The sequence below is a fragment of the Salmo salar genome, chromosome 27 (assembly GCF_965601325.2).
Source record: "Salmo salar chromosome 27, fSalSal1, whole genome shotgun sequence".
Classification (NCBI taxonomy): domain Eukaryota; kingdom Metazoa; phylum Chordata; class Actinopteri; order Salmoniformes; family Salmonidae; genus Salmo; species Salmo salar.
The window spans coordinates 21,530,678-21,553,965 of record NC_138317.1 but is presented as its reverse complement, the minus strand read 5'-3'; the positions used below and the strand labels follow the sequence as shown (position 1 = coordinate 21,553,965).

General features: G+C 41.6%; 1 protein-coding gene across 1 annotated transcript; it reads right to left on the bottom strand.

The window, feature by feature from the left end:
* Nucleotides 1-13,917: 13,917 nt before the first annotated feature.
* Nucleotides 13,918-20,465, bottom strand: LOC106588646 (stathmin). Its single transcript, XM_014177828.3, has 5 exons — nucleotides 20,362-20,465; nucleotides 18,156-18,200; nucleotides 17,611-17,783; nucleotides 16,428-16,619; nucleotides 13,918-14,992 (listed from the first exon to the last, which is right to left on the bottom strand). The coding sequence occupies exons 2-5, from the start codon at nucleotides 18,172-18,174 to the stop codon at nucleotides 14,921-14,923; spliced, it is 456 nt and encodes a 151-aa protein (XP_014033303.1). The 5' UTR covers nucleotides 18,175-18,200; nucleotides 20,362-20,465; the 3' UTR covers nucleotides 13,918-14,920.
* Nucleotides 20,466-23,288: the final 2,823 nt, after the last annotated feature.

Genomic DNA, 23,288 nt, shown 5'->3' with positions numbered 1-23,288 from the left:
CCGACAGTCTTTTCAACCTTTTTATATTTAATATTTTTTTTTACATGAAAAGAGCAAAAAACCTTTACAACACCCTTTTACCAAAGTAAAAGTAAGAATGCTCAAACTTAGCCTACTTTCTCCAACTCCTCTCCAGTTTTAAGGCTTCCACTGTGACTGTCTGAACAATATGATCTGTTCACAGTCACAATCAGTACATATACAGTGGCAAGAAAAAGTATGTGAACCCTTTGGAATTACCTGGATTTCTGCATAAATTGGTCATCAAATTTGATTTGAACTTCATCTAAGTCACAACAATAGACAAACATAGCGTGTTTAAACTAATAACAAAATAAAAATATATTTTTCTTGTCTATACGGCATACATCATTTAAACATTCACAGTGCAAGTTGGGAAAAGTATGTGAACCCCTTGGCTAATGAGTTCTCCAAAAGCTAATTGGAGTCAGGAGTCAGCTAACCTGGAGTCCAATCAATGAGACGGGATTGGAGATGTTGGTTAGAGCTGCCCTATAAAAAACACTCACAAAATCTGAGTTTGCTATTCACAAGAAGCATTGCCTGATGTGAACCATGCCTCGAACAAAAGAGATCACAGAAGACCTACGATTAAGAATTGTTGACTTGCATAAAGTTGCAAAGGGTTACAAAAGTATCTCTAAAAGCCTTGATGTTCATCAGTCCACGGTAAGACAAATTGTCTTTAAATGGAGAAAGTTCAGCACTGTTGCTGCTCTCCCTAGGAGTGGCCGTCCTGCCAAGATGACTGCAAGAGCACAGCTCAGAATGCTCAATGAGGTTAAGAAGAATCCTAGAGTGTCAGCAAAAGACTTACAGAAATATCGGGAACATGCTAACATCTCTGTTGACGAGTCTATGATACGTAAAACACTAAACAAGAATGGTGTTCATGGGAGGACACCACGAAAGAAGCCACTGCTGTCCAAGAAAAGTTAGCAAAAGTGCACCTGGATGTTCCACAGCGCTACTGACAAAATATTATGTGGACAGATGAAACTACAGTTGAGCTATTTGGAACACACAACACTATGTGTGGAGAAAAAAAGGCACAGCACACCAACATCAAAACCTCATCCCAACTGTAAAGTATGGTGGAGGGAGCATCAAGGTTTGGGGCTGCTTTGCAGGAGAATATATTATCTGTCCGCCAATTGATGCTCAACCGAAGTTGGGTGATGCAACAGGACAAAGGCCCAAAACACAGAAGTAAATCAACAACAGAATGGCTTGAACAGAAGAAAATACGCCTTCTGGAGCTGGCCAATCGGGTTGAGTCCTGACCTCAACCCGATTAAGATGCTGTGGCATGACCTCAAGAGAGCTGTTCACACCAGACATCCCAAGAATATTGCTGAACTGAAACAGTTTTGTAAAGAGGAATGGTCCAAAATTCCTCCTGACCGTTGTGCGGGTCTGATCCGCAACTACAGAAAACGTTTGGTTGAGGTTATTGCTGCCAAAGGAGGGTCAACCAGTTCTTATTTTCAAGGGTTCACATACTTTTCCCACCCTGCACTGTGAATGTTTACATGGTGTGTTTAATAAAGACATGAAAATGTATAATTGTTTGTGTGTTATTCATTTAAGCAGACTGTGTTTGTCTATTGTTGTGACCTAGACGAAGATCAGATAAAATGTTATGACCAATTTATGCAGAAATCGAGGTATTTCCAAAGGGTTCACATACTTTTTCTTGCCTCTGTACATCAGAATCACTGTTTGCTTTGATGCCTCTCAGTCTGGTACAGCACAGTCTCCTCGGTTTTATTCTCCCCTCTATCCCTGCCTGCCCAGACCTGCTGGTTCAAAAGGTAACACTGTTGGAGTACATATCCTTGAGAGGGTAGAAATGAAGTGAATGTCCACCTGTACTGAATCATTACCCAGTAGCACATGGCAGCTGAGGCCACTTCCCCCATATAACCCCCACGTAATAGACCTTGGTCCAAGGTGCTTGATTAGCTGGCATGGGTTTTACCGGTGCTTCTGAGTCTATCACAACAGGGGGTAAAATGACCGGGGATGAGAGAAACCTAGTCAGCACACCGTAGAAAATGACGATAATACCCATCTCACCCTCTCTCTCTGAAGAGGACAGTGTTACGTTATTCCAGGGTTGAGGGATAAAACGCGTGCATTCTTGGCCCGTTCCTCTGCTATTATCAGTGTCTATATTCATTCCTGCAGTAATAAATGGATAAATGTATTTTATTCCCCGCAGAAGCAGCTTTGGGACAAACACACACACAGTGGGAGGATTGTGCAAAGCGAGACAGAGGTTATAAAAGCTGAACAATACTCACCACCTCGACCAATTAACTGCTCTGATGTGTGCTTGATGTTCCTTGTAATGCAATAAGTAAGCCAACATGGATGGATGTGTTTAACTATGACATCAAATGGAGACCATTCAGCTCCAATCTGAATGTGTATTTATTAATGTAGTAAAACTGTAGTTGAGTAGGGACAAGATAGTCTTTAGATAGTACTTCAAATGGCACCCTATTCCTTAATGTTATATAGTATGTGCTTTTTGACCAGCCCAAAAGTAGTGCATTCTAGATAGGGTAATGCCATAAGGTAGTTGTCAAGGGTAACTGTGCATCATAGTACTGTACCGTACCTATGAGCTCAGTTGGTAATAGTATGGCACTAGCAGTGCCGTAGCTATGGGTTCAACACCCACAGGGAGTACTAAACATACTATGCATTCACTCTGGTAAGTGGTATTTATTATTAGCATTATTACTCCTAACTCCTCCCCTGTGTTCTGGTGTAATATGAAATCTAAAACATTACTTGGGCTGTTAGTAACTCAGACACGTACTAAGATACAAAGCAGAAATACAGGCCATTAGAAAGCGTATAAAACATCCCCCCACAGTCTTAATTGCACCCGTTGTATAACAACATCTACCAAGAACATAATTTCATCATGCAGCAGGGACAGATTCTGGGCTGATTTAATTCCCTTTTGTGATGTCCAAATAAAATAATTTGTAATCGGAGCCGTTTAAATGTTTTTAGAGAAAAACAAAGTAGAAAATGCGTGCATGCACACATACACAATGCACTGCTTATCTCCTAGTTAGGTGTGCTTGTTGAAGCAAAGCACCACTTTAGAAACCGTACATACTTATTATTATAATTCCACCGGAATTAGCGCCAAAACCGTAAAAACTACGAACACCAAAACAACTTTTAAATGTGCAGACTGGCACTATCAAACGTTTTGATCCTACTTATGCTTTTCATACTCCAATTTATTTGCATAAATCCCAATGAATTGAATGGGAAAAATTCTGGACGCAACTATACTCTTCAAACGTGTAAGCTTGAAGCGCCATTCAAACTCTAAAACATGCAGACCGGTCTGGAATAGCTTGAATACAGCTTTTTGATACCATTTATACTTTTTGACCTAGAACCGTTATAAATGTGCATAAAAGCGTCATAGGCTTGAATGGGATGTATTTGGATTCGCCACTGAACCGTTAAATGTAAACACCAAACCAATGGTAACATGTACAGACTGACTCAACTTAGATGTCTTGTTAAAAGACTGTTGATGCTATTTGTACTTCTTGAACTATAACCGTTTTAAATTTGCATGAAAGCTCCAGACTTCAAAGACAAACATTTGATTTACCACTGCTCTTAAACACCAACCCCACATTGACTTGTGCAGACTGACTCAACATAGATCACTTTATTACAGATTTTTGCTACCATCATGAACAATAAAGCTTGTTGTGTCCTCTTTCATTTCAATTGCAGAACGCAGGCTTCAGCATTAAAAACTGAAATCACTGCCATAACACTGTCAGTATGTTCAAACTAAAACATTTTGATAGCTTAAAAACACATTCTATGGATTATGATGATATAGAATTCCCTCTAGCCTACTACTAGCCCACTATAACCCACTATAATAACTCCACACCTACAAACCACCCCAAAATAGGCCACTATGACTAACACAAAGCCTATGAAAACCCTTTTACTACTACCATCACTACCACTATTTCACAACCATAAATACTTCAAGACTAGAAAGCACACAACATTTACTGAAGTAAATGTCATTTTCTAGTTTTCTGTATAAATTCAAAGTGAAGGGACCAAAACCAATTACAGTAAGCAGGAAGGGTACCGCACCATTTTGATTCCATTTATTCTAAGTCAAAAAGACCCGGTCCCTTTCATCCATTTTTGGCCAGGCATGTTCCTGTGTGGCTCAGTTGGTAGAGCATGGTGCTTTTAATGCCAAACATTGTGAGTTTGAATGCTGCTTGGCCCATCAATATAAATTTAAAAAATATGCAAGTCGCTTTGGATAAAATCAACCGCTAAATAGAATGTATTTATTATTATATATTCTAGCTTTTATAATTATTTCATGACCCTTACAGTGACACACTGCACCTTGATTGTACAGAACTGCTTTTAATAGTCCCTTTTATGGCAGCCATAACACTTTAGTCAAAAGACGAATATGGACATTTGGCCTTAGACATACATTTGGCCTTAGACGTATTACAATGGTGGGGCGGAGACTATTGGTGAAGGAGGTATAATAAATATAATTTCTCAACTCCAGCTGAGGACACTGATCCTCTGTATGACAAGGCATTGACTATCTACGCAGGAAAAAACATCAAACATCTTTCACATACCTGAGAGAGTATATTCAGACAGTGCATGAAAGAGTTGGAGCTTATCTTTTGTTAGCTGTGCAGTCACAGTGTCAATCCTTCACTGGAGATCGATTTAATATGCTATAATGGACTAGCTTCAACTTGGTGACATTTAAACACACACAAACACAAACAAACAAATGAAAAACACCGCACTTGCATTTATTTCAGAGTAGCTTTGCATAAACTAGTGTGAGTTGAGATGATTGGGAAGAAGGCCAGCGAGAGGTTAAGTACCAGAGCACTCTAACAGACAATATCAAATCTACAGTTAGTGTGAACTTTTGAAAACGTTGAGATAGAAAACACATGGCGTTAAAGTCATATTTCAATTTGTGCCCTGTGTTGTGGGAGCAGAACAAACACATTTCTGATTTAACATCTAACCATCTGAACTAAGAAACTAAGAAAAATACATTCTAATGCTCAAAGTTCTATTCTAGACCAACAATGTCTCCAAAACTCACAGCAAACATTGTCGTCATAACACAAGTAAAATATTAGTAGGAGGAAGACAGTGGGAAGACATCACTGTTCTGGTATGACTATGGATGAGGCCACACACAAACCTGGAGGCTACTGTAGGCTACCTACCTACCTTGGTTTAGGACACTGAATCTAAACCTCATCACTACGCTCCTACATCTGCTGTTGTACTGTTAGACTCTTCAGCTCCACTCTTTGATGGAAGAACCACACACTGTGATCCACTGTTTAAATGCAATGACGTACGTAGAACCCACATATGCATAGATGTGTGTTTTTAATGTAGTGAAAAGTGCAAACCCTACAGCAGTGTTGATGGGCATCAGTGAGTATGTTTACTTGCACGCTAATAATTCAATATTAAACTGATTATGGCAGTAGGCCGAGTATGGCATTAGCCATGTAAACACTTTACTCTGCTTATCTTAATCGGCGTCAGGTCATAATCGAAGTAAGCATACGCTGATTAAAACACTTGGTTTTCTGCGATATCTTTCAATTTATTAGGACATGTAAACAGTTTATCGGCGTTCCAGCAGTGTATTTGATCTGTGCATGTGCCAGCACAGGTACCACAAGCCTCCCTCTTATGTGTGAGTGAAGTGAGATTGGTAAAACTGAAAGTATGCATCTTAGAAATATTTTTCACATACAAACTTTATATGTCCGAACTTGGAATCAAATAGGCTTCACAAAAATAACATTGTCGCTGTGGTAGAATTCCAATTTTCTGCGTTCATTTAAGTCCCATTAGGAAGTCTGATTTCAGATGTATCCATGTAAACAGGATTGTTAGGGAAATCATTCTTCTTGCAAAGCATGTAAACATTTTAAACAAGCAATTAGAATCTGACTATCAACAATAATCATATTATTTTGTGCATGTAACCGTACTCAGTGAAGTGACTGGGTGTAGGCAGAGGTTAGATGATTCTGGAAATACACTGAGAGGGTTTGAGGGTGGAAGAGGCGAAACAGAGGGGTTGAGAGTGAAGAGGATGAGGAGGTTTAGAACGGTGGTGTTATATCAGATTGGTAGTGGGCGTCGTTTCCGTAAGCGGAGAATCTGTACATTTGAACACTACCCCCATCTCCTCTAAACATCATTCCACTAATCGCCCACAGCATCTATCAATCTTCCATAGCACTTTCCCTCAATCCCTCAGTGTTCGCTGCCTCTTATACTTACTATTCACTGGGAACATTGTCAACGTCACCCTCTATCTCCTAGCATCGCCTGTTCACCCCCTATTTCTGGTCAACAATACACCCTCAATCTCCTTATATCCTTGGAAGTATTGTTTAACTGACCCCTCTCAGCAGCACTCTCTTCATCCCCCCTTACCTCACGTTTGTCTCTTGTGAGAGTAGCAGGAGATTTGGTTCTGGGTGCTGAGATTACCTCACCCTGTCCCCAGCGGGTGTATCACCCCAGCCCCAGTTTCAGCCTCAAACCCAACCCCAGTCTTGCCCTATTTGTTGTGTCCCCTCCTCAGACACTTCCATTAAGATGGTGTCAGGATAAACTCAACTTTATCCTGCATTTCTGTTTACTAAAGGAGATACTGGGCTGGTTGTCTGTCTGTGTCTCATTTCCCCCTGTTTTCCCATGTTTTAGCTTGATAAAGAAATACAAAGGGGATATGGGTAGATAGGGAGGGTATATTGCAGAGTGGTGATTTGTATTGTTCTGTAAAATGACAGGCTCGTCTTTCGTCTTTATTTCTCAAACATGGATTCAGTTGGCTCTAAGACTGAGACACAGTGAAGATATGAGGAGGTACTAAATTGCTTGCTTTAGTTTCAGAGTTACATCAGCTTTACCCCTCATGAAGTTATTAGCTTTGTATAGACTAAGCCCACCAGTGAGTTAGAAAATGGGTATTGCCATTCCATTTTACCCCACTGGAGCACCAATTACAGATGGCAAAGTTATTTACATTATGACATAATATGGTGAAGTGAACATTCAGTACAAGGACAAAAATCCAAAGACATGAAGCACAGTTAATTACTGTTAAAAAAAGCTCCATGTTCTTTATTCTCTCTCTCTAGGGTCAATATGACAAAACACAGAAAAGGTTATGATTCTGGCTGAGGCAGATGACTTTGATTAAGATAATTACTCTTTCAGCTGGTCTATTATACAGTAGGGGTTCTCTTCAATCACATTTTCCATGAAACCACAAAGCACCTACTAGGAAAACAGCAGGTACAGGTGGGTTAGAATATTTTCCTTATTTAAGTCAGAAGAATTTAGTTCCATTTAAAGAAAGTACTAAATTACTTTTAATTGTTGTGTTTTTGTGTTCGACTGAACGACCAGCGCAGGTAGCCATTATACTATATTTTCCAGGAAAACCACATAAAGTTGCTTCGAAGAAATCAACCGGTACAGACTATATTTGTTATATTCAGAAGACTTACGTGAGTCATTGGTAGAACATGGATCACCTCGTACGCACACACGCTACCATCTCATCCCCCTGGAGGACTAAAAGTCAGCGGCAATCACGTCACCACAGCTCCCCCCCCTGTGTAGGTGTAGTAATAAGTGTCTTTGGTTTATTAGAAACAGTAGTAACCTCCCATTAATCACCAGTGTCTGACGCTAACGGGCATCTAGGCTGGGGGAGTAGAACAGAACACATCAAACTGAACCAGACAAAACATTTCACTCATTATGGATGACTAGTCTTGTTCTCCATTGTTCGGGTCCTGTCTTTTCTCTCACTCTTTTGTCTAAAAGAAAATGTAAAATTACAGTGCTCTGACAAATGGATTTTTGTAAAAGCATTTTCAGCACACTGTAATATAGCTATGACTTAATTAAGAGCAAACACTAAAGCTAAAATTCTAACCTCACATCACCTACACTACAGTTCCTCTTCTCATACATCCACAGTGCCACTACCCCCTGACGAAGGGAGATGCCAAAATGCGTCAGAGTTTTTAAGGTGTTCCTCTGAAAACATTACAGCAATAAATGCATTATACAGTGCCTTCGGAAAGTATTCACACCCCTTGACTTTCCCACATTTTGTTGCGTTACAACCTGAATTTCCTTGCTTCAGGTCCTGAGCTACAGGCAGTTAGATTTGAGTATGTCATTTTTGGTGAAAATTCAAAAAAGGGGAGGATCCTTAAGAGCTTTAACATGATTCTTGAATTACTATCTCATCTCTGTACCCCCCATATACAATTATCTGCAAGGTCCCTCAGTCGAGCAGTAAACAGATTCAAACACAAAGACAAGGGAGTTTTCCAATGCCCCGCAAAGAAGAGTACCTAATGGTATATGGAAGAAGAAAAAAATAATAATAACAAAAGAAAATACATTTGAAATCACTTTGAGCATGGTGAAGTTATTAATTACACTTTGGATGGTGTACCAATACACCCAGTCACTACAAAGATACAGGCATCCTTCCTAGTGTAGTTGCCAGAGAGGAAGGAAACCGCTCAGGGATTTCACCATGAGGCCAACGGTGACTTCAAAACAGTTACAGATAGTAATGGCTGTGGCTTTAATCGTTAAGGACTGGGAAGTTTTTCAGGATAAAAAAGAAACAGAATGGAGCTAAGCACAGGCTAAACCTGGTTCAGTCTGCTTTCCACCAGCCACTGGGAGATGAATTCACCTTTCAGCAGGACAATATCCTAAAACACTAGGCCAAATCTACACTGGAGTTGCTTACCAAGATGACAGTGAATGTTCCTGAGTGGCAGTTTTGACTTAAATCTTTTTGTGTAGATCGTTGACAAAAAATGTCAAATCAATTTTAATCCCACTTTGTAACACAACAAAATGTTGAAAAAGTCAAGGGGTGTGAATAATTTCTGAAGACATGTAAATACTATGAAGAGTGCCTGGGTTCTCCTTGTTTTTCTCTGACTAGTAAACCTCTACCCTTACCCAACAGCACCTCCAATCCTACTTAATGATATTCTATCTATAGTGTATGCACATACCTCTCGCAACCCTTTTTTTACCTTCTTTTTCCTCTAACCACAGGGTGTTATCTGCATTTAGCTCAGTGCCTTAAATAAAGATGTCTCCACAGCACCACTTCTACCTGACCTATGGAGAGAATCAATATTACAGCTTTTTCTACATGATCTGAGTAATATTTCTGCATAGCTTTAAATACATGAACTATCCACCTGGGTGTACACCTGCTGCATACGGCCAACTAACCTCTGGACCAGGTGACCTTTGCTTTGAGTTAACAACCGCAGGGGTTGAATGGAACATGAACTTCTTGGAAACACCAACACATAGGGCCACCAGGTTCACATAGCCCATAGCTATTAGATTAATATTACCTACAATCTTCCAGTTTACCATGGGGTCGAAAGGAAAAAGCATGGGTTGAATACATTCCTATAGAAACACCTACACATAAGGCCTCAAGTCATATTATTGATATTAGATCAATATTAGCTAGAATCTTGTCAGCCATCCAGGGATTAATTATATTTTCCATTTCACTTCATGAAAGTTCTCATAAAAAGTGGGTAACAGTTTTTTTCCAACAGTGCCTTCAGAAAGTATTCATACCCCTTGATTTAGTCCACATATTGCTGTCTTACAGCCTGCATTCAAAATTGATTAAATCGTTTTCTTTCTCACCCACCTACACACAATACTCCATGAAGTGAAAACAGGTTTTTTGAAATTTGGGCAAATCTTTGAAAATGAAATACAGAAATATCTCATTTACATAAATATTCAAACCCCTGAGTCAATACTTTGTAGAAGTACCTTTGGCAGTGATTACATCTGTGAGTCTTTCTAAGTACACAAAAGTTTTAGAACACCTTCTCATTCAAGTGTTTTTTTTAAGTTTTTTTTAAACTATTTTCTACATTGTAGAATAATAGTGAAGACATCACAACTATGAAATAACACATATGGAATTATGTAGTAACCAAAAAAGTGTCAAACAAATCAAAATATACTGCTCAAAAAAATAAAGGGAACACTTAAACAACACAATGTAACTCCAAGTCAATCACACTTCTGTGAAATCAAACTGTCCACTTAGGAAGCAACACTGATTGACAATAAATTTCACATGCTGTTGTGCAAATGGAATATACAACAAGTGGAAATTATAGGCAATTAGCAAGACACCCCCAATAAAGGAGTGGTTCTGCAGGTGGGGACCATAGACCACTTCTCAGTTCCTATGCTTCCTGGCTGATGTTTTGGTCACTTTTGAATGCTGGCGGTGCTTTCACTCTAGTGGTAGCATGGGACGGAGTCTACAACCCACACAAGTGGCTCAGGTAGTGCAGCTCATCCAGGATGGCACATCAATGCGAGCTGTGGCAAGAAGATTTGCTGTGCCTGTCAGCGTAGTGTCCAGAGCATGGAGGCGCTACCAGGAGACAGGCCAGTACATCAGGAGATGTGGAGGAGGCTGTAGGAGGGCAACAACCCAGCAGTAGGACCGCTACCTCCGCCTTTGTGCAAGGAGGAGCACGAGGAGCACTGCCAGAGCCCTGCAAAATGACCTCCAGCAGGCCACAAATGTGCATGTGTCTGCTCAAATGGTCAGAAACAGACTCCATGAGGGTGGTATGAGGGCCCGACGTCCACAGGTGGGGGTTGTGCTTACAGCCCAACACCGTGCAGGACGTTTGGCATTTGCCAGAGAACACCAAGATTGGCAAATTCGCCACTGGCGCCCTGTGCTCTTCACAGATGAAAGCAGGTTCACACTGAGCATGTGACAGACGTGACAGAATCTGGAGACGCCGTGGAGAACGTTCTGCTGCCTGCAACATCCTCCAGCATGACCGGTTTGGCGGTGGGTCAGTCATGGTGTGGGGTGGCATTTCTTTGGGGGGCCGCACAGCCTTCCATGTGCTCGCCAGAGGTAGCCTGACTGCCATTAGGTACCGAGATGAGATCCTCAGACCCCTTGTGAGACCATATGCTGGTGCGGTTGGCCCTGGGTTCCTCCTAATGCAAGACAATGCTAGACCTCATGTGGCTGGAGTGTGTCAGCAGTTCCTGCAAGAGGAAGGCATTGATGCTATGGACTGGCCCGCCTGTTCCCCAGACCTGAATCCAATTGAGCACATCTGGGACATCATGTCTCGCTCCATCCACCAACGCCACGTTGCACCACAGACTGTCCAGGAGTTGGCGGATGCTTTAGTCCAGGTCAGGGAGGAGATCCCTCAGGAGACCATCCGCCACCTCATCAGGAGCATGCCCAGGCGTTGTAGGGAGGTCATACAGGCACGTGGAGGCCACACACACTACTGAGCCTCATTTTTACTTGTTTTAAGGACATTACATCAAAGTTGGATCAGCCTGTAGTGTGGTTTTCCACTTTAATTTTGAGTGTGACTCCAAATCCAGACCTCCATGGGTTGATAAATTGGATTTCCATTGATTATTTTTGTGTGATTTTGTTGTCAGCACATTCAACTATGTAAAGAAAAAAGTATTTAATAAGATTATTTCATTCATTCAAATCTAGGATGTGTTATTTTAGTGTTCCCTTTATTTTTTTGAGCAGTATATATTTTACATTTGAGAATCTTCAAATAGCCACCCTTTGCCTTGATGACAGCTTTGCACACTCTTGGCATTCTCTCAACCAGCTTATCCTGAAATGCTTTTCCAACAGTCTTGAAGGAGTTCCCACATATGCTGAGCACCTGTTGACTGCTTTTCCTTCACTCTGCGGTCCAATTCATCCCAAACCATCTCAATTTGGTTGAGGCCGGGGGATTGTGGCGGCCATGTCATCTGATGCAACACCCATCACTTTCCTTCTTGGTAAAATAGCCCTTACACAGCCTGGAGGTGTGTTGGGTCATTGTCCTGTTGAAAAACAAATGATAGTCCCACTAAGCCCAAACTAGATGGGATGGCGTATTGCTGCAGAATGCTGTGGTAGCCATGCTGTTTAAGTGTGCCTTGAATTCTAAGTAAATCCCAGTGTCACCAGCAAAGCACTCCCACACCATAACACCTCCTTCTCCATGCTTTACGGTGGGAAATACACATGCAGAGATCATCCGTTCACCCACACCGCGTCTCACAAAGACATGGCGTTTGGAACCAAAAATATCCAATTTGGTCCGGTCTAATGTCCATTACTTGTGTTTCGCCCCAAGCAAGTCTCGACTGAGGGATCTTAAAGATAATTGTACATCATTCCACTTTGACATTATGGGGTATTGTCTGTCGGCCTGTCGGCCAAATCTAAATTTAATATATTTTAAATTCAGGGTGTAACACAAAATATGGAAAAAGTCAAGGGGTTTGAATACTTTTTGAAGGCACTATCTACCAGACCTCTTAATATAGCCTTTGACAAAATGATTGTTAAGGTGAGATGGATGTCTAAGGGAAAATGAGATTAATATGAAAGGTGAATATTTTAGATATCTTGGCAGAATGGAGTGAGAAAAAGATGACTAGCCATTGCTGTTTCTTGAATTAAAGTGCAACATTGCCACCTAGTGGTCTTACAATGCTAATTCCAAGCTCAATATTCAAATCAATCAAATTGTATTTGTCACATGCGCCGAATACACCAGGTGTAGACCTTACAGTGAAATGCTTACTTACAAGCCCTTAACCAACAATGCAGTTAAGAAAAACAAAAGTTAAGTAAAAAATATATATAATTAAAGAGCAGCAGTAAAATAACAGTAGCGAGGGTTACTGGTAGTCAATGTGTGGGGGCACAGGTTAGTCGAGGTAATTGAGGTAGTATGAACGTGTAGGTAGAGTTAAAGTGGCTATGCGTAGATAGAGTAGCAGCAGTGTAACGGGTGGGTGGGGCACAACCACTTGCAGTGCGGTAGCAGAGAGAACAGTATGACTAAGGTGGCTGGAGTCTGACAATGTTTAGGGCCTTCCTCTGACACCGCCTGGTATAGAGGTCCTAGACAGCAGGAAGCTTGGCCCCAGTGATGTACTGGGCCGTACACACTAACCTCTGTTGCACCATGTGGTTGCCATACCAGGCAGTGATGCAACCAGTCAGGATGCTCTTGATAGTACAGCTGTAGAACTTGAGGATCCATGCCAAATCATTTTTATACACTTTTTAAGTCTGCCCTCTCCATGACAGCCTCCAAACATAACTTGTGACTTGATGCATGCTTATGTCTGCCATCCTAGCACCCTTGCAGAAGGTGAAGAATGACTGTCAAGTAGACAGATAAGGGAACCAAGAGAGTCAAATGTAACCGTCGCAGTATGCATTTCAATTTTATCCCATTCACAGCAAATGTTCTGAATCTATCAAATCCTATTCCCCTCCCCCCCTGTCTGAACCAGACTAAAACAGTAGTTTAAATACTGTCCTTGATCAGCACTTCTCCCAAACCCCACTAGATGGCACAAGGAGTAGAAAACCCTAACCCATTGGTAAGATGTCACAAGCTTTCCAAGTGAAGCATAATGCTAGGCTCATCGGTTAGTCCTAGTGTAACATTATGTTCATTTACAATGTGCAAGATTAATCCCAACATCCTCTTAACCTTTGGGTGATGGGAACATACTGGTTGCTAAATCTTAGAATGGAATCCAAAAAAAGATACTGAGCATCAGTTTGGATTTCAGGATAACTACATCCTCACATCTTTAACCTGTTCTAGCTAAGTGTTAAAGGATAGTCTTCCAAGAATTGCGGAAAACTGAAGCGTCAAAGGAATCAATAAAGCACATATTAAATGGCGTTTAACAATTTTATTTTTTAGTACAGTTAAGTCAACTAGTAACATCTATTAAGAATCCAAAGTGTATTCCTCTTTTGCATTCCATGTGTAGATCCCCTTCCAGTAACATCCTAGATGATTCAAAAGTCTGGCAAAGTTACTTCATGGCCCTACAACAGCACTAAGTCATGCGCTTCGAGACAAAACTCCTTTACAAACGCATAAAATCTGCAGTGGCACAAAGATTAGATTTAGGGTGCGTCTGAAATGGCACCCTATTCCTTATGTAGTGCACTACTTTTGGGTAGCGTAATAGGATCAGGATGCCATATCAGCCCTAGTTCTTTAAAGAACAAGACATGCAGATCTCTGAACAGCAAAAGCTGCAATACAACACCTGATGCTGTGAAAAAAGGTGAACCCAATCAATATGTTAACAAACAGTGATCAATAAGTGCTATGAACAGTCAGGTGTGAGATACACGGGGACACGGTTCGAAAGCGGCACTATGGAATAGAGAAATCATGTCGAGGGCCTATGCACAGCACATGCTTCCTTAAAGGACAACTACGTACACTGCTATTTTTCATTAGGTCAGAAGCTGCAATGACAAACTACATATCCAAAGAAATGGGCTGTGTATGAAACAGTTACTAGAAGTCAAATCCTTGCTTCCTCAGTCCTCTTTTTGTTAATCTCGCTCAAAGCTTCATTGGTTGTATAAGGATATTACCTTGGATCCTATCCTCTAATGCCATTTGAAAGGAATTGATTTGAAGGCTAGTAATGTTTAGACAGCCGTGGAGTAGAAGCAACAACGAGACAAATATCCACATGTAAAACTATATAGCAAGTACACTTATAGCCGAGAAGCTAAATTCAAACAGGGAGAACTTATTTTTCTTCATAAAGTGGGTGGCAGTGAACAACAAAAATACTGGCCATCAACTAAATATAAATCAATCTTTGGATACGTAAAAAACCCTATAGTATACAATTCCCCCATAGACTGAACTGGTCAGTTTTCTGATGTCTCGGCACCGCCCTCTTTGGTTTCCTTCTTAGCACGCACCTCTTCCAGTTTCTTGTCCTGGGAAGAAATAGAAGTTCAAAACATTAGTGATCTTTCAAAATTGAATTTCTTAACAAACAATACACTTGCATACATTCCTTTCTTTGCCAATTTGTCACAAGCTTGACCAGTGATAGTGTTGACCATCGATGTGAAGTCAATAAAAACACTGATCATAAAACATTTCACTTTTTTCCGCAAGTCTCCAAACTGCATGTACAGATTACCTCAAACTAGCCTGTACCCCTGCACACTGACTAGGTACCAGTGGCCCTTGTAAGTAAGCATTTCACGGAAGTCTACACTTGTTGTATTCGGCACAAGTGGCAAATAAAATGTAATCCGAACCAACTGAACTCACTTGTAGAGATAAGTGATGAAGTCGTTGAGACCACCACAGTGGGTGTATCCTTTGGGGATGGGGCATGGTTATTCGAATAGCCAAATGGATGTTGGTATTCAACTACTCTTTATTTATTTTTTTTAAGTGCACCCCATAAAGACACTCCAGTAGCCTACACACGTGTAGCTTGTAATGTCGTTGAGCCAAAGCAGCACTACAGACAGAGGCTCCATGGGTAGCAAGTGAAGCGGGCAATTTCTAATCAACGCAAAATATAAACCTTATAATGAAGTTGGCTAAATGAGAAGTAGGCTACAATGATCTACCAACAGGAAGGCAGTTTCATATGAGTGGAGTTGTAGATGTTGGACGGGGAGCACAACAAAATGGCCTTAATTGCCATTGTTACAGCAATTTGATGCAGTTAAGACAGCCACTACTAGACGGTACAGTCGGGCCTTAATGGCCATGAACTCTTATAATCTCCACAGGGCACAGCCAGAAGAGGACTGGCCGCCCCAACTCCTATAGGTTTCTTCATAGGGAGTTTTTCCTAGCCTCTGCATCTGAGGTGCTTGCGGTTTTAGGCTGGGATTCTGAATAAGCACTATGACATCTGCCAATGTAAAAAAGGGCTTTATAAATACATTTGATAACCTATGGCAGCAAGAAGTTTTACTAGCGCAAAAATATTATTCTAATAAACAAAATCACTTAAAATGTCCATCCCTAATGTCCTACAAACAGCATGAATAACAGCAGTTATTAGCCACGGTCAAAAGCTCGCTAGCAAGAACTGCACCCTCCTGAATGGGTGTCGGCTGTGTCAATTTGTACAAACTTTGGAAATGTTACTGTGGTCGCTAGCTAGGCACAGACCATTAAGTCACTGATCATGTTCGAGAGCGTCAACACCATGATGCATCATGGGTAAATTGTGACTGATCTACAAATAGTCATTATTTATGATGCAAGGTGATTTGGAGTCAGCAGTCACCTGCAATATTGAACAACCCTTGTGTCCTTCATTGAAAATGACTGGTAGCTGAGTCAGAAGATCACAGCCAAACAGATCTGCAGGTTAAAAAAAAGAAAGATAGTCCAACATACCTTCTCCTTGAACTTCTCACTCATGGCTGCCTGAAGGGCCTCCTTGTTTTCTTTGTTAGCCTCCATCTTCTGGTTAAGCTTCTCCTCTGCTATCTTGCTGAAGTTATTGTTCTCCTCCATGGCTTTCCTTTGCACCTCCTTCTCGTGCTCCCTCTTCTCAGCAAGGTGTTTCAGAACCTCCGCTTCATGGGACTGGAGGATGGCACAAGAGAGGAGTGTGATTCAGACATCCAACTACAAAACATATTAATAGTAATACAGAGCTGGGTTCCCCAACTGGCTGCAGCCACAGGTGATTTCGCCACCAAGTTCTGGGGGGCAGGACATAAGACCACCAGCGCCAAGGAGTTTAAACATTTGGGAAATCTGTGCCGAAGTATTCCCCACACAGATACAAATGTAAGCAACGAATGAAAAGATTAAGTTTTAGTCAATCACAGCCATTTGAGCTTCTATCAATTTCCAGCCCATCAAACCAAAATAAATACTGAATCTAGTTGATCCCTAGCATAGACGCTTGTCAGGGCAACAAGGCAAAATATTTGAATGTGAATACTAGTGATAGGTGGGGGAAAGAAATCAATCGAGTTACACATCAGGATATTGTAGTCGTATTTGGATTTATTGGGCTCCTGCATCCGTCGGGTCCAAAAAGGATAAAATTGATAACAATTAGTAAAGTAACCACTCAATTTGACAATATAGCATGTTGTAGACAATAACGCAATATTTTTGCACTAGCTGGCTGTACAAAAAAAACAGTATTTTTTAATCAGTGTCCACCATCTTTTTAAAATAGGGAGGCATTTATTGCACTTTTACTTCCCTGACTGATCAAAACTCGGTCTTGTGCCTCTGCAGCAGAAATAATGTTTAGATCAAATCGTAAGAGTGGCAATAAATATTGTATCAGCATCTAAGCAGGGTGGGAAATTAACTTTAGTTCACCAGCCACAGTGGCAGGTAGATGGAAAACTACCATTCAATCAGAAGTTTTCCACCCAAGTTCTGTGATAACCTTTTGTTTTTACCTAACAATATTATTCATGGGTGAGGTAGATGACCCTTTGTCAAAAAAGGTCATTTCTGGACAATATATTTCCCTTTAGGGGACCCCTTTTGGCTCAAGAGCACCTCCATAGGCAAGAAGTTCAGTGTAGCGTTTAACTGGAGCACAACCTACCTTCCTCCTCTCCTCTGCAGCCTCTAGTTTCCTCTGGATCTCCTCCAGGGACAGGTCCTTCTTCTTGGGGGGAGAAAGGGGGAACTCTCCCTTGGCGTCTGGAGCTGGAGCTCCCAGGATCACCTCGAACGCCTGGCCAGACGCACGTTTGTCAATCTCCTTAACCAGAATATCTGGATGGGACAAATTATGCATTTCAGTTATTGAAACAGGTACACAAACATTGAGGTTTCTATGGTAATGGGGAACTTGTCTGGGTGCAAACAGAAATACTAAGCCTTCCAAACAAGGGAAAAGGACTCAGGTCAGGGATGTGAACAATTCGGGGGGGGGGGGGGGGGGGGGGTAACAGAGAATTGGGCCACTGGACACCTAAGGTTCTGTGCAAAAAAAAATGTTTTTTCTCTTATTTTCTCCTCCTTCATCTCATCTGGACTGATGGGAATAGACATGACTGGTGAAAACCATTAGACTGGCTTTCACCTGGTCACTTTAAGATAAGAGTTGACCAATTATTTTCACAGCTTTTAAAAATCACAACTTGCCTCCGCAGGAAGAGGCCATTTCAGCAGTGGACAGAGTCAATGTACCTGGAAGGAAGAAAATGTATCAATTAGTGTCACATTTATTTAATAAAGCCCTTTCGAAAACAGTTTCAGTAACCCGGCCTAGACACCAACAAGCACACGTAATAAACCTATATAATGCATTAGTATGTCCTTGAACATGAAGAACCAGCTACACCCACTCCCTGCGGACTGAATGAAATCTCCATCTTCACAAGGTGCCTGAATCAACAGAGCACTAGCACCCTCTAGCGTGATAGAGACCTTACTGTGTTCAGGTGGAAGACTGACTAAACAGAGCTGCGAAAAGCAAAACAAGGCCCACTCAGTGGGGACATCCTTCGGTCATGTTCAACACTGCAACCAACCACCGCCCTATTAAAAAAACCTGTGTGGCATTCATTCACAGCTAACTATATGGCACATTAAAACACTAGTAGGGCCAGGACGATACCAGTATCACTATTCATTAGTATAGTGTCAAGAAAACAAAGGAATCCAACGTTTTGTCATCCAGAGACATTTCCCCAACTGAAGCACAATATTTTACATACATGTTTTTTTTTAAAGGACCAAAGAGTTCTGTATCACGTTCTAATTTGTTGCCATTTAAAAAAATAGCAATAAGGGTATTTTGCCGGCCCTACGGTCTAGCATGTACACTAGATTTAATGAAATCAAGAATCCCCTATTGTAGATGGGCGAGGCCCTTTCAATGCCAGATTACAGCCTCAGTTGCAGGGATACATGTTGATGAATAAACAGGCTGTCTTAGAACAAAGGGCTAAAGCTTACCAACATTGCAGGGGGCTGAAAATGCCATTAGGGAGTTAAAGATATTTGGCTGCTATAATATACAACGGAAGCCAACAAGACTAATCTCTGAATATAGAAGAAATCAGCAGAAGACCAGCTGCAAAAACGGTGCACCTGTTTGTGCGTAGTTCACTAGCTAAAAACCATAAGGGGGGGAACAAAAGTTCGAGAGCACGTAGTTAATACTTGAACCATTCAAATGCAAAAATAATCATAGTCACCGTTATTCGTTAAATACATGTACTGGAATTTGACTGATGAAGTGGTGCTGCCAAAGTCAGACAAAGATGCGGAGGATTGTCAAGAGCTCAAGGATAAATCCCAACTTACGTAAGAACGTATGAAGTGTTTCCATGTAGCTAGCTCATTATGCACTTAACCCAAACTGATTATCTTGGATACGGGGGGGGGGACACCTGCAACAATCAAAATCTGACACTAGTTCTAAATACAGAGACTAGCTAACGTTTCAGGGTCACAAAACTGTTGCTTAGCTTCCAAAATATTAGGTAACGGCACAAGAAAGACGCTTTTGTTTGGTTGCAATGAACGTCAATGTGAGCAGCTGCAAACAAAGAGGGGCGCGAGCGCGTGCTCCAACAGCTCAGCCCGCTTTGCTACTTGCACGACGCCCCTCTATATCAAGTTCAATGCGTTTGAACGACTGGTAAATTGTGATTAACGTGAACGTTCAACGAACAATATTGAAACGTCAACGCAGAGAGTTGTTAGTGGCGACGGAAAACTTCTAACATGGATGGCAACAGCGTTTGCTTTTCAAAATACCCTGCAAACAAAATGCTTAAGTCATCGAGGCGCACCAATGAACGGCTGATCAAAGGCTAAATTGGCTGATGTAAAATGTCAATGACCTGTGCATATTATAGTAAATTCAGAATGACTTGTTACTAGCTAGTTACGTCGTGTAATCAATAGAAAGTCATTTGCGCCACGCACTAGCAAGTGTGCATCCTACCCAGTAAGTAATGTCAAGACAAACAACTTGTCACTGACTGAAGGGAACAGAACAATCAAAAGATGACTAACGTTACAGTACCACGGAACTATAGTAGCTAACCAGCCATCCATCCACGTTCTTGTTACAACTACATTCCATTTTCATTAGAGCAGTCAGAAACTATTTTGAAAGACACGAAACTAGCTAGGTTGGTTGTTAGTTAACGTCCAAAAAAAACGAGGACAACCGTGGCGTTAAGCCAATATTGAAGCAGAGGTATCACCACTCGACCAACTCGTTAAAAAAAAAAAATATATATACACATATCAGGCAAGATTAGCTAGAACATTACAATATTTAAAACCTATATTTTTGTAAGGATAACGTTAACTACGCAACAGAGACACCCACCTTTACAAACAGTGAAACAAATTTCTCCTCAGCAGCCAGACTTTAGCCGCGAATTTTCTGCTCGAGCATGGCCAGTTCGCGCATAAAAAGCCCCAAATGTGTCGTCAATTCCAATTCTGTAAATCTATTGGCTGTTTACTACTCTCTCCGCACTCTTGGTAGTTGTAGTTTTTGGGATTTCTAGACATGAGCACAGACAAGACGAGTGTCTCCATAACATGTAATTACTTTGGTAATGAACGTTGAATGTATTTAGTGGAATATATACATTTATTGTTTCAATTTTATTCATCGAAAATATGGGTATTTTGGGGATGTAATGTCAAACGTGTGTCCTTGACCTGCGTTTAATGGCTTACAGCCCTTGAATAAAGTGTGTGATGATTGCGTAAGTCTTCAATGTATCGCTCCAATTAACCAGATGCACGTTCTTGACCGCGAACTATCGAGGACTGCCTTTGCCTTCATCTGTGTATTGGCCATAGTAGACTGACTGAAGGGTAGCTATACGATTTATTGGATGAAATAACGTTCTTATCACGTTGTCTGTGCTATTTGGGCTCCTGAGTGGCACAGGAGTCTAAGGCACTGCAGCTCAGTGCTAGAGGCGGCACTACAGACCTGGTTCAATTCCAGGCTGTATCACAACCGGCCGTGATTGGGAGTCACATAGGGCGCCGCACAATTGGCCCAGGGTTGTCCGGGTTAGGGTTAGGGTTTAGCCGGGGTATTTGTTCTTAACTGACTTGCCTAGTCAAATAAAGGATAAATAAATACATTTTCGAATATATTTTATTTTGTGCAATATCCTCCATAGTCATGGCTGTTATTGTGTCCTACTTTTTCTAATCACACAGAGAGCTATGACTGCAGAGGATCCATGGAATGACCCATGTTTCCTCCAGAGCCAGAAAGCTGCAGTCATACATAATTTATCAACATAATTTATTGTCTTGTTATTAGAGGACTTGAGAGGACTGCATCCCCAATCCTGAAGGAAGTCAGCTTCTGCCTGTCTGTTAGGTCATGTCACACCCCAGCACTGAGACTATAAGAAATCTCTAAAGGCTTTATGTTTGTTCTCTATAACTAGGCTAGCACACCACAGACTTCACAGTCTACAAACTCTTATCTCTTAAGAAAAGTGTTTTTTCAGGAAGAGAGGGAGACAAGGGCGGCAGAAGATGGAGAAGGAAAGAGAAAGGGAAGATAAAGAGAGGAAGAAAATAGCTGTCACATGATAAGTCCCAGGCTGAAAAAATATTGAAAATAAATAAATAAAAGGTAGCACACTGGAGCTGCATAGCCTATAACCTACATTGTGTGCCAGCTTTTCTTTCTTTACTGTCACATAAGTCTCTTACTTATCCCATATTCTGTAGTTGGAGGATTTAATTCAGTCTCATTTCTGCTCGGCAGCATGTTTGCCATCCTTTCATCCTTTGAAGTCACCATATGGTGGTCCACTTCAGGCAAGATGGCTAACAGGAGTTACATCCCCCTTCCTCATTGTCTACCCACAGCTACCATCATCCATCATCAAATCAAATCACATTTTATTGGTCACATACAAATATTTAGCAGATGTTATTGAGGGTGTAGAAAAATGCTTATGTTCCTAACTCCAACAGTGCAGTAGTAACTAACAATTCACAACAATACACACAAATCTAAAAGTAAAAGAATGGAATTAAGAAATACATAAATATTAGGATGAGTGATGTCTGAGTGGCATTGACTAAAATACAGTAGAATACAGTACTGTATATACATATGAAATGAGTAAACCAGTATGTAAACATTATTAAAAGTGACTAGTGTTCCATGTAAAGTGACTAGTGATTCCATGTTTATGTACATATGGCAGCAGCCTCTAAGGTGCAGGGTTGAGTAACCAGGTGGTAGCCGGCTAGTGATGGCTATTTAACATTCTGATGGCCTTGAGATAGAAGCTGTTATTCAGTCTCTCGGTCCCAGCTTTGATGCAACTCGGGTGGTTGATGTCCTTGATGATTTGGCCTTCCTGTGACATCGGATGTTGTAGGTGTCCTGGAGGGCAGGCAGTGTGCCCCCGGTGATGCGTTGGGCAGACCGCACCACCCTCTGGAGAGCCCTGCGGTTGCGGGCGGTGCAGTTGCCATACCAGGCGGTGATACAGCCTGACAGGATGCTCTCAATGGTGCATCTGTAAAAGTTTGTGAGGGTCTTAGGGGCCAAGCCGAATTTCTTCAGCCTCCTGAGGTTGGAGAGGCGCAGTTGCGCCTTCTTCACCACACTGGCTGTGTGGGTGGACCATTTCAAATTGTCAGTGATCTGTACACAGAGGAACTTGAAGCTTTTCACCTTCTCCACTGCGGTCCCGTCGATGTGAATAGAGGCATGCTCTCTCTGTTGTCTCTTGAATTCCACGATCAGCTCCTTCGTTTTGTTGACGTTGAGGGAGAGGTTATTTTCCTGGCACCACTCCGTCAGGGGCCCTCACCTCCTCCCTATCGGCTGTCTCGTCATTGTTGGCCTACTACTGTTGTGTCGTCTGCAAACCTGATGATTGATTTGGAGGCATGCGTGGTCACGCAGTTGTGGGTGAACAGGGAGTACAGGAGGGGGCTGAGCATGCACCCTTGTGAGGCCCCTGTGTTGAGGATCAGTGTAGTGGAGGTGTTGTTTCCTACCGTCAACACCTGGGGGGGACCCAGTCCAGGTCCCAGTTGCACAGGGCGGGGTTCAGATCCAGGGCCCCAAGCTTAATGATGAGCTTGGAGGGTACTATGCCGTTGAAGGCTGAGCTGTAGTCAATGAACATCATTCTTACATAGGTATTCCTCTTGTCCAGATGCGATAGGGCAGTGTGGAGTGCAATGGCGATTGCATCATCTGTGGATCTATTGGGGTGGTATGCAAATTGACGTGGGTCTAGGGTGTCAGGT

Excerpts from the sequence above, each read along its gene's own strand:
- LOC106588646 (XM_014177828.3), bottom strand. Across the intron at positions 16,620-17,610 it reads CTGCAGAGGAGAGGAGGAAG|TCCCATGAAGCGGAGGTTCT; the intron begins GTAGGTTGTGCT and ends GCCATCCTCCAG. Across the intron at positions 14,993-16,427 it reads GTGAGAAGTTCAAGGAGAAG|GACAAGAAACTGGAAGAGGT; the intron begins GTATGTTGGACT and ends ATTTCTTCCCAG.